This window comes from Anolis carolinensis, unplaced genomic scaffold, assembly GCF_035594765.1.
Source record: "Anolis carolinensis isolate JA03-04 unplaced genomic scaffold, rAnoCar3.1.pri scaffold_14, whole genome shotgun sequence".
Classification (NCBI taxonomy): Eukaryota; Metazoa; Chordata; class Lepidosauria; order Squamata; family Dactyloidae; genus Anolis; species Anolis carolinensis.
In genome coordinates, this window is record NW_026943825.1 from 12,643,727 (window position 1) to 12,659,637 (window position 15,911).

At 42.7% G+C, this 15,911-nt stretch overlaps 1 protein-coding gene across 1 annotated transcript in view; it reads right to left on the bottom strand.

Annotated features, from left to right (window-relative positions):
* Positions 1 to 14,490, bottom strand: part of LOC100561530 (hepatocyte nuclear factor 6) — a 38,709-nt gene extending 24,219 nt beyond the window's left edge. The window contains exon 1 of the mRNA XM_016998508.2: positions 13,533 to 14,490. Coding sequence (XP_016853997.2) covers positions 13,533 to 14,490 — 958 coding nt within the window. The remainder of the gene's footprint in view (positions 1 to 13,532) is intronic.
* Between the last annotated feature and the right edge of the window lie 1,421 nt (positions 14,491 to 15,911).

Genomic DNA, 15,911 nt, shown 5'->3' on the forward strand with positions numbered 1-15,911 from the left:
AGAATTCACATTTATTGTTGAACAAAAAAACAAACATTTATTATATACTGTACAGTAGTTGTCATCATAAACCAGCATAACCAGACAAACTGTGAATCCTATCAAGAATTTCTTGTTACTACCAATATTTCCATGTACAGTAGAGTCTCACTTATCCAGCACTCGCTTATCCAACGTTTTGGATTAATCAACGCATTTTTGTAGTCAATGTTTTCAATATATCATGATATGTTGGTGCTAAATTCGTAAATACAGTAGAATCTCACTTATCCAACACTCGCTTATCCAACGTTCTGGATTATCCAACACATTTTTGTAGTCAATGTTTTCAATACATCGTGATATTTTGGTGCTAAATTCGTAAATACAGTAATTACTACATAGCATTAATGTGTAATGAACTACTTTTTCTGTCAAATTTGTTGTATAACATGATGTTTTGGTGCTTCATTTGTAAAATTATAACCTAATTTGATGTTTAATAGGCTTTTCCTTAATGTCTCCTTATTATCCAACATATTTGCTTATCCAACATTCTGCCGGCCCGTTTACATTGGATAAGCAAGACTCTACTGTACAACACTCTATGGTATGTACATTTACCAATCCTGCATTCTCTGGTGTTCTGTTTGGCGGGCATGCTTCCAAACAAAAACTTTGCTAGGTCTTACTTTCGGGGGAGGCCTTACATTTAGCAATTCAGCAAAACCTCTACTAGGTCTTATTTTCTGGGGATGTCTTATTTCAGGGGAAACATTGAGAGTGAAGCTGCACTATGGAATGAATGCGGTTTGGCTTCACTTTAAGGAGGTGGTTCCCAACCTGTAGTCTGTGGACCACCAATGGTCTGCAAGAACCAAAATATGGTCTGTGGCCTCACCATTACTACACCGTTGCCTTGAAAACACATGGCAATGAGAGTGACTGTTCTCACGAACCCCAAGACAACGGGGATGTCAGAAAGAGAGGGGTTAACTACCCACAAAAGATTACTACTACCACATCATCTCTAGATTATTAAATACAGTAGAGTCTCACTTATCCAAGCTGAACGGGCCAGCAGAAGCTTGGATAAGCGAATATGTTGGATAAGAAGGAGGGATTAAGGAAAAGCCTATTAAACATCAAATTAGGTTATGATTTTACAAATTAAGCACCAAAACATCATGTTATACAACAAATTTGACAGAATAAGTAGTTCAATACGTAGTAATGCTATGTAGTAATTATTGTGTTTAGCACCAAAATATCATGATGTTTTGAAAACATTGACTACAAAAATGCGTTGGATAATCCAGAATGTTGGATAAGTGAGTGTTGGATAAGTAAGAGTCTACTGTAACAACTATAGAGTAAAATAATAAATGTATTAATAATAATAGAGTAAAATAATAAATGTAACAATATCAATAATAATAGAGAAAAATAATACATATACCATATATACTTGAGTATAAGCCGACCTGAATATAAGCCCATCAGGACCCTCACCTGAGTATAAGACGAGGAGGTTTTTTTTCAGTCCTAAAAAAGGGCTGAAAAACTAGGCTTATACTCGAGTATATACAGTAACTCTTCCTAACATTGACTACAAAAATGTGTTGGATAATCCAGAATATTGAATAAGCGAATGTTGGATAAGTGAGACTCTACTGTATTATTTTTCTCTATTATTATTGCTATTTTTACATTTATTATTTTACTCTATTTATTATTATTATTACATTTACAGTTGCGTTGGATAATCCAGAACGTTGGTTAAGTGAGTGTACTCCTGTACTCCTAAAATTGTGTAGCTGAGAAAGTGACACTTTTGCTTACTGGTGGTTTAAAGTACACCAACATTGTTCCGTTGCGCCACTTTGCGCCTATATATGGATAACTGTTACTGTTCCCCCACTGATTAAACCATCCATGGCTTGAAAATATTCCAACAGACCTCCCAACCTCTGAGGATGCCTGCCATAGATGTGGGTGAAACGTCAGGAGCGAATGCTTCTGGAACATGACCATACAACCCAGAAAACTCACAGCAACCCAATTCCAAAAACACTCTCTGAAAAGCAACACGGTTCTTGCCTGTCCAATATCGGAAGGTATGGAATTCTGTTAAATTTGACTGCGAGAGAGAGCTTGGTGTGACTGGGGACGATGGGAGCTGAAGTCCAGTTTTGCTTTGAGCAAAACAAAACGGCGAAACAAAGCAGGTCAAAATGGCATTTGATGAATTTTTGATTATAGATCCCCAGTGTCGGTCCAGCCCGTCAGAGACTCCTGACACTTGGCAAAGAGGAGAGAGGCAAAACGCAGTGCTGATGCCTCCCCCGGCTTGCCTTTGTGACCATGTTAATGATTGCTCTCTTGCCGCCAAAGACACACACATGCACACGCACACACACGGGGACAACTTCATTAGCGACTAATAAGCCAGCGGTCACTCCCGGCACAAGTGGCGCGGCCCCATGCGATGCAGGAACAAGACTAGCGATGGGGTTGAAGAAAACCAACGTGATGCTGGGGATTTTAAACATCCCCAAAGACTTGGGTTCGGATTCCTGCTTGGCTATGGAAACTCTGGATGAGCTTGAGCCAGTCACAGGGTGCATCTATACCAGTGATGGGCAACCTTTTGCGCTTGGTGTGTCAAAATTCATCAAAAAACCTAGCATAACTTGGGTGGTGTGTCACTTTGAGAAAAAAACCATAATTTCACAATATGTATAGTTTAAATAACCAAAATGTATAATCTATATATATAAAAGGAGAATGGCATCCATCCACCGAGCAAAACAACAAAACTAAAGGCCCCCCAAACTAGAAAATTGACAACACAACCCCTCATCCATGTCTCTACGTTCTTACAAACAAACTACACATCCCTAACCTCCATGGGGCCAAAAAACCCCCCAAAACCGGAATGCACCCCTTTGTGACCCACCTTGATTGACACTAAACAGCCTTGCAGCTTCAAAGCTAGGCTGCCTCCTCGGCCACAGCAAAAAAACAAACAAAAAAAAAACACCACTTCGGTGTGAATTTTAAACCATTGTGTAGAAGGGGCCTCGTATAATCCTGTTGCAGGCAAATCATATAACATTATCAATATAATGTAGTAATAATTACTGTGCTCTAATAACAATACACAACAATATAATCTCTAAAATCAGGACACTAAATAAACAACAACACTCAGAACACAGGGGAATTCCACACAGGAAACAACCAGGCCCAGCTAACACCTCCCAACAAAGGATTCCCTCACGCAGGAAGCAGCCAGGCTTGGAAGCTACAAGACCATTCAATGCTAAACAACTTAAATAATCACACCCAGCTAACACGTCCCAGTAAAGGATTCTTCCAAGTACTAACCAGGCAGACCTTGAAGCTGCAGGCCTATTCAATGCTAATCAAGGAGATCCATGGCAACACCTGCCTCAACCAGACAACAGTTCTTTCTACCACACTGCACGTTATTCCACACATATATCAACCCCTTTGTGGCCCACCTTGATTAACACTGAACAGCCTTGCAGCTTCAAAGCCAGGCTTTGGAAACCACGAGGCTACTCCATCTCATTCAACCTGGCCTAGCATGGATACCCTATGTAGAAAACGGCCAGGCTTTCAAGCAGCAAGGCTATTCACTGCAATTCCAATTGGCCACAGCAACGCGTGGCAGGGCACAGCTAGTTGTAATATATAACTGTATTTAATAAATCAAAAACTATTTACTACCATTATTTCCATGTACAACAATCTATGGTACCTCTTGCAGTTTCCACGCTGATTTCTCTCTATTCTAGTTTCAATGTAGTCATGAATAATGAATAATATAATAATATAATAGTAGTAATATACTGCAATAATAATAGAATGATATAATAATAATAATCTATATCTATATCTATATATATATAGTGTTCATAATTCCCATGGAGTAAACAACAAAACTACTGGACCAAATCACACCAAATTTGGCCACAAAAGACATTAGTCATCCAATCAATCTGCACTCAGCCGTGTGTCAGCAAAAATGGCTAGGCGTGTCAGTGCTGACACGCGTGTCATAGGTTGGCCATCACTGATCTATACTGTGGAATTCATGCAGTTTGATAACACTTTAGTTAGAGTCAGTGTTATGGGATCTGGGAGTTGTATTTTGATAGCACTCTTCAGAAGAAAAAGCTCAAGGCTTCTGGAACATGGCCATACAGCCCAGAAAACTCAAAGCAACCCAGTGATTCTGGCCATGAAAGCCTTCGACAACACAAAGGCTCAGGATCTTGGAAGACTACAATTCCCATGACCCCATGGCATTGAGCTGTGATGTCAAACTGCATTTATTCTACAGTGCAGATGCACCTACACTCTCTCAACCACCAAAGAGGACAAAGTAAACTCTATGATAGAGTTGCCATGAGTTGGGAAAGGAGCACAATACAACAATATAAGAAGCTACTAGCTGTGCCCGCCCACGCGTTGCTGTGGCAAAGTATGGAGGTATAATTACAACATAGCATTACTGCGCATTGAACTACCTTTTCTGTCAAATTTGTTGTATCACATGATGTTTTAGTGCTTAATTTGTAAAATCACCTAATTTGATGCTTAATAGGCTTTTCCTGAATCCCTTCTTATTATCCAACATATTCACTTATCCAACGTTCTGCCGGCCCGTTTATGTTGGATAAGTGAGACTGTACTGTATATTGATAATCTATATTATCTGCTTAGAACTGGATTATATGAGGCCTCTTCTACACAGCTGTATAAAATGCACACTGAAGTGGATTATATGGCAGTGCGGACTCAAGATAATCCAGTTCAAAGCAGATAATATGAGATTATAAATGGGTTATATAGCTGTGTGGAAGGGCCTTGAGTCTACACTGCCATATAATCCAGTGCAAATTAGATAATCTGTGGAAGAGGCCGAGGCCTAAGTCTGCCTGTCCCCTGGGCTGAGTGGGTTGCTAGGAGACCAAGTGGGCAGAGATTAGTCCTCTAACTGGCAGCAATTGGATAAAAACAATTATTCCTTTCCCTCTAATTAGGACTTTTTCTTTTCTTTTTGTTGTATCAACCTAGAGGCGTGGATGATAGGATGTGTTGTCAAATTTTGAGGTTGGGGGGCCTGTAGTTTTGTTGTTCGCCGTGATGCCATCACTCATTTATATATATAGATTTCTTTTTGTTGTATCAACCTAGAGGCATGGATGATGGGTTGTGTTGTCAAATTTTGAGGTTGGGGGGCCTGTAGTTTTGTTGTTCTCCGTGATGCCATCACTCATTTATATATATAGATTTCTTTTTGTTGTATCAACCTAGAGGCATGGATGATGGGTTGTGTTGTCAAATTTTGAGGTTGGGGGGCCTGTAGTTTTGTTGTTCGCCGTGATGCCATCACTCATTTATATATATAGATTTCTTTTTGTTGTATCAACCTAGAGGCATGGATGATGGGTTGTGTTGTCAAATTTTGAGGTTGGGGGGCCTGTAGTTTTGTTGTTTTGTTGGTCGCCGTGATGCCATCACTCATTTATATATATAGAAGATTGTGGAGATGTGACTCAAATATTGAGTCTCTTCTATCCAAAATGCTTGGGACCAGACATATCCCCCCACCCCCAGATTTTAGCACCCCTGCATATGTACATATGTACATCACGAGATATCTTGGAGATGGGACGTAAATCTGAGCACGGAGAAAATATTATGATCCCTTAAAGACAACCTGGCTTATTTTAGCGAGTGTGTTCATGGATTTGCCTCCACTTCTCCCAATACTGTCTTTGAGTGAATTGGTTAAAAGTGACTGAGCGAAATAGAGAGAGAGAGAGCATGCTCTAAGTGATCTTTCTTTTTAAAGAAAATCTTTTAATTTCCCATCAAGGCAGGCTCGGCCATTACCCATCATTTGCGACGGTCAGCAGAGTAAAGCTCGTGTTTATGGCCGTCGTCTGACAGGGCTCGCCACCACGCTGGAAATATTATTAGAAGAAGGACGGCTCAGCATATCTAAGTATAGAGGCATCGATTCCTCGGGGTATGTTCTTTCCCTGCCTCCTTCCTTTCTTGGCGTGGGTTTCTCCGGCGTATTCGGTGGGCAGAGCAGTCGGGCGATGATGGGTTGGCAGAGATGCCTTAAGGTTTGGGGAGGTTGCAATAATCTAGAGCGTGCCCACATCATAATGGGGGCATTAAACCGTGGTTTAAGCTAACCTGGTTTCCATCATGATGGACACATTAAACCATGATGATTTATATCATGATGAGCACATTAAAACATAATTTCAACCACTGGAGTTCATACCAGCCAGTCCTAGTTTCCATCATGGTGGGTCCATTAAACCCTGATTTCCATCATGGTGGGTCCATTAAACCCTGGTTTCCATCATGGTGGGTCAATTAAACCCTGGTTTCCATCATGGTGGGTCCATTAAACCCTGGTTTCCATCATAGTGGGCCTATTAAACCTTGGTTTCCATCATGGTGGATCCATTAAACCCTGGTTTTCATCATGGTGGATCCATTAAACCCTGGTTTTCATCATGGTGGGTCCATTAAACCCTGGTTTCCATCATGGTGGGTCCCTTAAACCCTGATTTCCATCATGGTGGGTCCATTAAACCTGGTTTCCATCATGGTGGGCTCATTGAACCCTGGTTTCCATCATGGTCGGCCTATTAAAGCCTGGTTTCCATCATGGTGGGTCCATTAAACCCTGGTTTCCATCATGGTGGGTCCATTAAACCCTGGTTTCCATCATGGTGGGTCCATTAAACCCTGGTTTCCATCATGGTGGGTTTATTAAACCCTAATTTCAATCATGGTGGGCCTATTAAACCCTGGTTTCCATCATGGTCGGCCTATTAAACCCTTGTTTCCATCATGGTGGGCCTATTAAACCCTGGTTTCCATCATGGAGGGTCCATTAAACCCTGGTTTCCATCATGGAGAGCCTATTAAATCATAGTTTAAACAAACCCTTTTTCAAACCTACCAACCCTGGTTTATATTATGGTGGGCACATTGAACCATGATTTACATCATGATGGGCACATTGAACTATGGTTTACATCATAGTGGACATGTTGAACCATGGTTTACATCATGGTAGGCACATTGAACCATTGTTTCATCATGCTGGACACATTAAACCATGGTTTACATCATAGTGGGCATATTGAACCATGGTTTACATCATGGTGTGCACATTAAACAGTGGTTTAAACCAAACTGGTTAAAGCATCCAGCCCTGGTTTCCATCATGGTGGTCATATTACATTGTGGTTGAATCCAGCCAACTTTGGTTTACATCATGGTTGACACATTAAACCACAATTTAAAACAATGTGTTTTAAGACAGCCAACTCGGGTTTATATCATGGTTGGCAAATTAAGCCATGATTTCAACGAAGCTAGTTTAAACCAGCCAACGCTGTTTTTATCACGGTAGCCAAATTAAAATCCTGCTTTCAACCAACCTTTTTTCACCCCAGACAATCTTGGTTAACATAACATTGGAGCAAGATTTGAACCTTGCTTTCCAAAGTTGCCTTTGTCTCCTCTACGGCGGGGAAAACACATCACATTCATTACATTCAGTGAAGCTTTTTCCGGTCATTGGATGAAACACAGGCTAAATCGAAGCATTTAAGTCTCTGTCTATTTGCGGCCATCACGCTTTTGTTTCGATTTCCAAATGCACCATCCTGATGGTAGGATCTGAATTCGGAGCAGGGGAATATTCATTCCTCATTTGGAGGAATATAAACAAGGATGTGAAGCAAAAGGGAGGGAACCTGTGCCTTCGAGGATGCCGAAGGGCTTTTGGAAAAACATGTGAGAAAGGGGGGGAAAAAGACAATTTGAAGGAGGTTTGGAACAATACAAGGAAAGATGGAGCAGACCGATCTATAAATAATCCGTCAAAAGATTGCCTTGTCTTTTTGCCCGCGCTCCCGCCTCTCCTATATAGATATTGGACCCTTCTCTATTGCAAAAAGCCTAATCAATAGCGATTCATATTACCGGGGAATAATGGATCCAAGAGGGTGATTATTCATTCAGCGTCCCAATATTCAAGACTTAACAGTTTGCAAGGAGTCGCCACAATGGTGACCTCTCGCCTCTCTCGGGCTCTTTCCTCTCTCCTTTTAAAACAACGAAATAGAATTAACCCGGCCAGGCTGGAGGTTTTTTCCCCCTTTGCAGGCGTCTCCATCACTCTGTGGTTGCGTGTGCGAAAGACGGCGGGGCCCAATTTCAGTGGGAAGAGACCCCCAGAGAGCGGTGGGGTTGAGTGCTCCAGCCCAGCAAAGACATTTCTCTCTTTCTCCGTCCGTATTGCACGTCTGTTGCAGCCTCCTTGGAATCACTGGGCAACCAGTTTGCCTCCCAGTTTCATCCAGGGGTCCTTTCCCATAACTCCCATCAGCTCCACTCCTGACATAGCCAGTGACTGGGGATGATGGGAGTTGTTGTTATTGAGCAACACCTGGGACCACAATGGCTCGTCATGCCTGCTAGGATGGCTGGCCGCTTCGGAGTCAATGTGGCTGAGCATGACTGCTCTGGGTTTTAGTCCAAACTTCAAAGGACTGAACAATTTTTGCAGAGGGTTTTTGTTCCCAATTCCAACTACAGTAGAGTCTCACTTATCCAACATTCACTTATCCAACATGTTCTGGATGATCAGGGCCGGTCCAACAATGAGGCGAATTAAGCGGTCGCTTCGGGCGCAAAACATACGCAGACTGCTTTTTCCGTTGATTTCTTGTAAAACATGATGTTTTGGTGCTTAATTTATCAAATCTTATTTATTTATTTATTTACAGCATTTATATTCCGCCCTTCTTTCTCACCCCGAAGGGGACTCAGGGCGGATCACATTACACATATAGGCAAACATTCAATGCCTTTTAACATAGAACAAAGACAAGACAAAAACAGGCTCAGAGCGGGCCTCGAACTCATGACCTCCTGGTCAGAGTGAGTCATTGCAGTTAATTGCAGCTGGCTTGCTCTCCCGCCTGCGGGCCCAATCTTAATGTAATTTGATGTTTAATAGGCTTTTCCTTAATCCCTCCTTATTATCCAACCTTTTCGCTTATCTAACGCTTTTATTTTTCAGTGATTGGTTTGGGGGGGGTGTGTGCTAAAATTCTTTTTCGCCTACACTTGAAAAATACCTAGGGCCGGCTCTGACTATCCAATGCATTTTTGTAGTCAATGTTTTCAATATACAGTAGAGTCTCACTTATCCAACATTCGCTTATCCAGTGTTCTGGATTAATAATCCAGGGCCGGTCCAACAATGAGGCGAATTAAGCGGTCGCTTCGGGTGCAAAACATACGCAGACTGCTTTTTCCGTTGATTTCTTGTAAAACATGATGTTTTGGTGCTTAATTTATAAAATCTTAATGCAATTTGATGTTTAATAGGCTTTTCCTTAATCCCTCCTTACTATCCAAGATATTCGCTTATCCAAGCTTCTGCCAGATAAGCTTGGATAAGTGAGACTCTACTGTAGTAATAATAATAATAATAATAATAATAATAATAATAATAATAATAATAATACAATATAATTCATAATAATATATATTATAATATATTATATATGCATATAATATTTCAGTGATTGGCTTGGGGGGGGGGGGCGCCAAAATTCTGTTCGCCTACACTTGAAAATTACCTAGGGCCGGCTCTGTTGATTATCCAATGCATTTTTGTAGTCAATGTTTTCAATATATCGTGATTTTTGGGTGCTAAATTCATAAATACAGTCATTCTTACGTAGCATCATTTATTTATTTACAGCAGGGGTCCTCAAACTTTTAAAGCAGAGTGCCGGTCCACAATCCTTCAGACTGTTGAGGGGCCGAATTATCATTTGGAAAAAAAAAAGCCGAACAAATTCCTATGCACACTGCACATATCTTATTTGTAGTGCAAAACAACAACAATAACAATGAAAGACCAATACAATATTTAAAAATGAAAACAATTTTAACCAACATAAACCTATCAGGATTTCAATAGGCAGTGTGGGCCATGAAATAGTCAGGTTAATTAGGATTGTTGTTGTTGTGTGCCTTCAAGTCATTTCAGACTTTGGGTGAGCCTAAGTCCAAAATTATTTATTTATTCATTTACTACATTTATTTATTACATTTATATCCCACCCTTCTCACCCCGAAGGGAATTCAGAGCAGCATACAATATATTATATTATTAGCATAGCACAACATTAGCATTATATATTACTATACTGAACTATACCACTATACTACAATATTATATGTAATATATAACATATAATTAATATTATTATATGGTATTATTATTAGTATTCTATTGTATAAAATGATAATATTATTATCAGTATCATATGTATATACAATATATTATATTATTAAAACGGATATAAAAATATTATATTATAAATGAGGGCGGGGGCCAGGTAAATGACCTTGGAGGGCTGCATCCGGCCCCCGGGTCTTAGTTTGGGGACCCCTGAGTTACAGCATTTATATTCCGCCCTTCTCACCCCGAAGGGGACTCAGGGTGGATCACATTGCACACATAAAGGCAAACATTCAATGCCATAAGATAGAACAGAGACAGAGACAAGACGCAGGCATGGGCTGGCCTCGAACTCATCACCTCTTGGTCAGAGTGATTTGTTGCAGCTGGCTTGCTATCCAGCCTGCGCCACAGCCCGGCTCTTTAAAATAGAATGCACATCAAACTACAGGAAAGGAGATTCCACCTGAACATCAGGAAGAACTTCCTCACTGTGAGAAGGGCTGTTCGACAGTGGAACTCTCTCCCCGGGGCCGTGGTGGAGGCTCCTTCTTTGGAGGCTTTTAAGCAGAGGCTGGATGGCCATCTGTCGGGGGTGCTTTGAATGCGATTTCCTGCTTCTTAGCAGGGGGTTGGACTGGATGGCCCATGTGGTCTCTTCCAACTCTACTATTCTATGATTCTATGATTCTATGAAATTACTTTTTCTGTCAAATTTGTTGTATAACATGATGTTTTGGTGCTTAATTTGTAAAATCATAACCTAATTTGATGTTTAATAGGCTTTTCCTTAATGCCTCCTTATTATCCAAGATATTCACTTATCCAAGGTTCTTCTGGCCCATTTATCTTGAATAAGTGAGATTCTACTGTACAGTAATTAATACATAACATGACTATGTATTGAACTGCTTTTTCTGACAATTTCTTGTAAAACATGGTGTTTTGGTGCTTAATTTGTAAAATCATATTGTAATTTTATGTTTAATAGGCTTTTTTCTGCCGGCCCGTTTATGTTGGATAAGCGAGACTCTACTATACATTCCAAATTGGGTTGCGTAATCAGGAGAAATTGCCTCTGGAATGTGGCCATACAAACCGGAAAACATACAACAACCCTGAGAGGATTTTTCTGAATGTTCAGAGGACGATGGGTTTCAAAGTGAAGTGTCTGTAAGTGATCGAAGGGAATTGCAGGCAGATGAGGCTGATGTATTGCCCGTTCCCAGGCAACAAAGGAAAATGAAATTACCAGTTGCCTGGAGGAATCGTCTTGGGCCGATGGGGAGGTTTCAAGGGAACTTAGATTAGACCTGAGAAGTCAAGGTGTTGAAAGTCAGCCAATGAAATTTTCTCAGAGGCACAGAGATAAGGCTAAGAGGAGATCCAGGTGTGTGGGGCATGATGTCACGGGTAGTTTGGAGGGCTTAAATTAGTGGGTTGTTTTTAGGCCTTTCAGAGGAGACAACCTTGCTATAGGAGATTGTTCTCCTGTGTCCGCTCTCGAGTTCTTGGTTCAAGTATCCTGTTCTTATCTATGCCTTTGTTTTCTTGAAGACTTTACCTTGGAAAAAAATCCTGTTTTCATGGTCATGGATTTATGTTTGGAGTATAGTGGATTTTGGTTTCTTTGGCTTTATGTTCCTTGTCATTTTTGGATTGCTTCTATTTTGTATTTTCTGTTCTGCTGACCCTAATGCCCTTTCCCCTTTTCTATATACCGTATATACTCGAGTATAAGACGACCCGAATATAAGCCAAGTCGTAATGAACCATATTTTAGTTCTTGCAGACCACTGGTGGTCCACGGACCACAAGTTGGGAACCACTCATCTAAGAAAAACCAGACACCAGCTTTGTAGCCCGAAAAACTAAAATATTTTGGATCAGGTGCCATTAATAGTTAGTATCATTTTGAAGGATGGAAATTCACCCCAAGACACTATTGATTGTCTATTGATTGGGTTGTTTTATGTTTTCTGGGCTGTTTGGCCATGTTCCACAAGTATTCTCTCCTGACGTTTCGCCCACATCTATGGCAGGCATCCTCAGAGGTTGTGAGGTATGTCCAGAGCAGGTCCAACAATGAGGCAAATTAAGCGGTCGCTTGGGGCGCAAAACATACAGGGGCGCAGTTGAGACTGCTATTTCTGTTGATTTCTTGTAAAACATGATGTTTTGGTGCTTAATTTGTAAAATCTTAATGTAATTTGATGTTTAATAGGCTTTTCCAAATTGGGTTGCGTAAACACTTTTATTTTTCAGTGATTGGTTTTGGGGGGGGGGGGCAGTATTACAAAACTCTAAAATCAAAACAGTAGATGGGAACCAACACTCTGAGGGCAGAGGACAGCTAATGACTGAACAGGATGCCCCCAGGCAAGAGACAAAAACCTTTCCAATGCTAATTAGGGTGATTAACTGAAACATTAATGCTGGCTTCCCAGTGACAAAGGACTCTTGCCACACCCTGGACTCTACACAGATATATATTCTTTCCTTTCCTTAGTTTCTCCATACCTCACAACCTCTGAGGATGCCTGCGAAACGTCAGGAGAGAATACTTCTGGAACATGACCACACAGCCCGAAAGACATACAACAACCAAAATTCTGTTCGCCTACACTTGAAAGATACCTAGGGTCGGCTCTGGGTATGTCTATTGATTGAGCGAAGATAACAAGCAGGCCTGTAGTGAGGGTTTTTTTTTAGGGGTTCAACCCCCCCCCCCCCCGAAATTTTTCAGGTTAAAAAAAAACCTGGTTTACTCATGAATTTTAACTGGTTAACCAAATCCCCATTCTAAGTCTATGAGACGTAAAACATTAAGAGTCCCTCCAGGCACTATCTCAAGCAGATATTGACAGGTCTGAACCCGGATGGCGGGTGGGTCAGGGGTTCAACCCCCCCCCCCCAATTTTCAAAACCCCTCCCGAAATTTTTTTCTGGCTACGGCCCTGATAACAAAGGCAATCAAGTCGAAACAATCAGGGGAGACATAACGGGTATCCACCATTGATGAAAAGCATGGGCGGTGTGTTGTTTGGTTTGGAAATCGGCCCACATCGCCTGACTCTTGACCCAAGCAGGAACAGAATCACATAATGATAGAGCTGGATGATACCACATGGACCGTCTAGTCTTGGACCCGGAGGCCCGATTCCTTGTATTGTTCCAGCCGCCCTCCCCAATTCCTGGCCGTGTCTAAAAATTATCTTACCTTCTAACCTTAAAGCTGCCATCCGCTGGAACTCGGGCTCCTGCAGCCAGCGCCACATCCTCTTGAAGGTCTCCCGCCCGGACTTGAGCTTGCTCCAGGGCTTGGGGTTCCTCAGCAGGTCCGAGAGGGTCCCCTGCGAGCGGCAGAGCACCCTCTCGGCGAAGATGGCTTGCGGGATGCTGTAGCGCTTCAGCTCCGCGATGATGCGCTGGGCCACCTCCTTGGTGTTGATCTCCTCCAGCTGGCTGGAGAGCACCGTGGTCTGGCTGGCGATGGGCTGGCTGGGCCGGGCGCCCATCTCGGAGCGTGGGTGGCCGTAGGGGGTCTGGCTCATGGCGTTGGGAGAGGCCATGGTGGAGCTCTGGGAGGGGGACATCTCCCGGGGGAAGTGCTGCTCCATCCGGCCGAACATGGCAGTCGAGTGGGCCTCGAAGCCGTTGCCCAGCATCATCTTCTCGTTCCCCAAGGTCCCGGCGGCCGAGTGTCCGGTGTAGTTGTGCATCGGCGCCAGCTGTGGGCTGGGCAGCGAGGAGAGGCTCTGTCCCATGCCAATCTCCTTGTGGTAGGGGCTGTAAAAGTTCCCTCCGCCGCCCAGGCTCCGGTCCTCCCGCATGAGGGTGAAGCTCCCAATGACGTTGCCCATGGGCAAGCACTGGTGGTGGTGGTGATGGTGGTGGTGGTGGAACTTCTCGTGCAAGGGCTGGAGCGGGGTCAGGGTGGTGTAGCTGTTGCCGGCCCCCGAGGTGGGAGAGTCGCCCCCGAAGCCCAGCCCCGGGTGCAAGGAGGTGGCCAAGGCATGCTCGGCCCGGTGGTAGTCGCTCCCGTCCAGGACGGAGGCCACCAAGGAGGGCCGCTGCAGGGCCGAGTGCAGGGCCCGGCTGTCGCTGTGCATCAGCTCCTGCTCCTGCGCCGACATCTCCCCGTTCCCACCGTTCTCCAAACCCAGCTGGACGTTCATGGCGCTGACCCACTAGGCCACCATCTTGGCCTCCCGAACCTCGGTCACTCGAGCCGTTTGGGATGGTCACCTCTGGACGATGGTTTGGATCTAGGCTGGGCTCCTAGGACGGAAATAGAGGAGGAAAAGGAAGAAAAATATCCCTGTGTGGGATTCAAGGCAGTTTGGAAAACAGCAAAACACACTAAACAAAGACCTATCAATACTGAAGTTAGAAACTGTTCTACCCACTTAAACACACTTAAAACACAGTGAAATTAGATGGCAAAACCCACTTATGACATGCCGTATATAGACTAAAAGTGAATCCCGCAAAAACTGAGATACTCTAGCCTGGCCAGCCACCAGAGTTAATCCAGTCACTGCCTGACTTTGATGGGGAAGTTCTGGTTCCGTCTGCGACTGTTAAAAGCCTTGGGGTTGTGTTGGACTCATTGCTGACAATGGAGGCCCAGATCACTGCCATGAGTAAGCAGGCCTTTTTTCATAGAAATTGGCATCCTACCTCTCGACAGAAGCATTGGCAACGGTAATCCATGCAACAGTCACCACTAGGCTGGATTATTGTAACGCCTTATATGCCGGCCTTCCGAAGACAAAAACCCAGAAGATCCGAATGGTCTAAAATGCGGCGGCCAGGCTGCTAGCGGGATCATCTATAAGATCCCATATTACACCGATTCTGAAACAACTGCATTGGCTATCAATAGAACATCGGATCTCTTACAAGATACTGGTCCTGACATTTAGAGCTCGAAATGGCCAAGGACCATTATATCTCAGGGACTGCCTCATTCTTTTTTCCATCAGTGGAAAATCTCCTACACGTACCGGGCCCTAGGGAGGTACAAGGCGTAGAGCCTTTTCGGTCTATGCTCCAAATCTGTGGAACTCATTGCTTCCATATCTTAGAGCAATGTCGGAATTGCGACCTTTTGGAAAAGCGCTCAAGACTTGGCTGTTTGGTTGTGCATTTAAGTAAATCAGATCTAATTTGCCAAATAGTCACTGTTGAATGTTTTTATGTCAAATGTTTTTATATTGTGGAATGATATTTTAAATTGTAAGTCGCTCGGAGCACTCTGGTGGAGAGCGACTAATCAAGAAATAAAGTGAAGTGAAGTATATACTCGGGTATAAGCCAACCCGAATACAAGCCGAGGCACCTAATTTTGCCACAAAAAAACTGGGAAAACTTATTGACTCAAGTACAAGCCAAAGATGGGAAATGCAGCATCTACTAGTAAAAATAGATTTAGAACAAAATTACATTAATTGAGGCATCAGTAGGTTAAAGGTTTTTGAATATTTACATGAAACTGTAATTTAAGATAAGACGGTCCAACTCTAATGAAATCATTATTCTCGACTTCTTCAATGTAAATTTGCTTACGTTTCCTTCCAGTAATAATAGAGTAAAA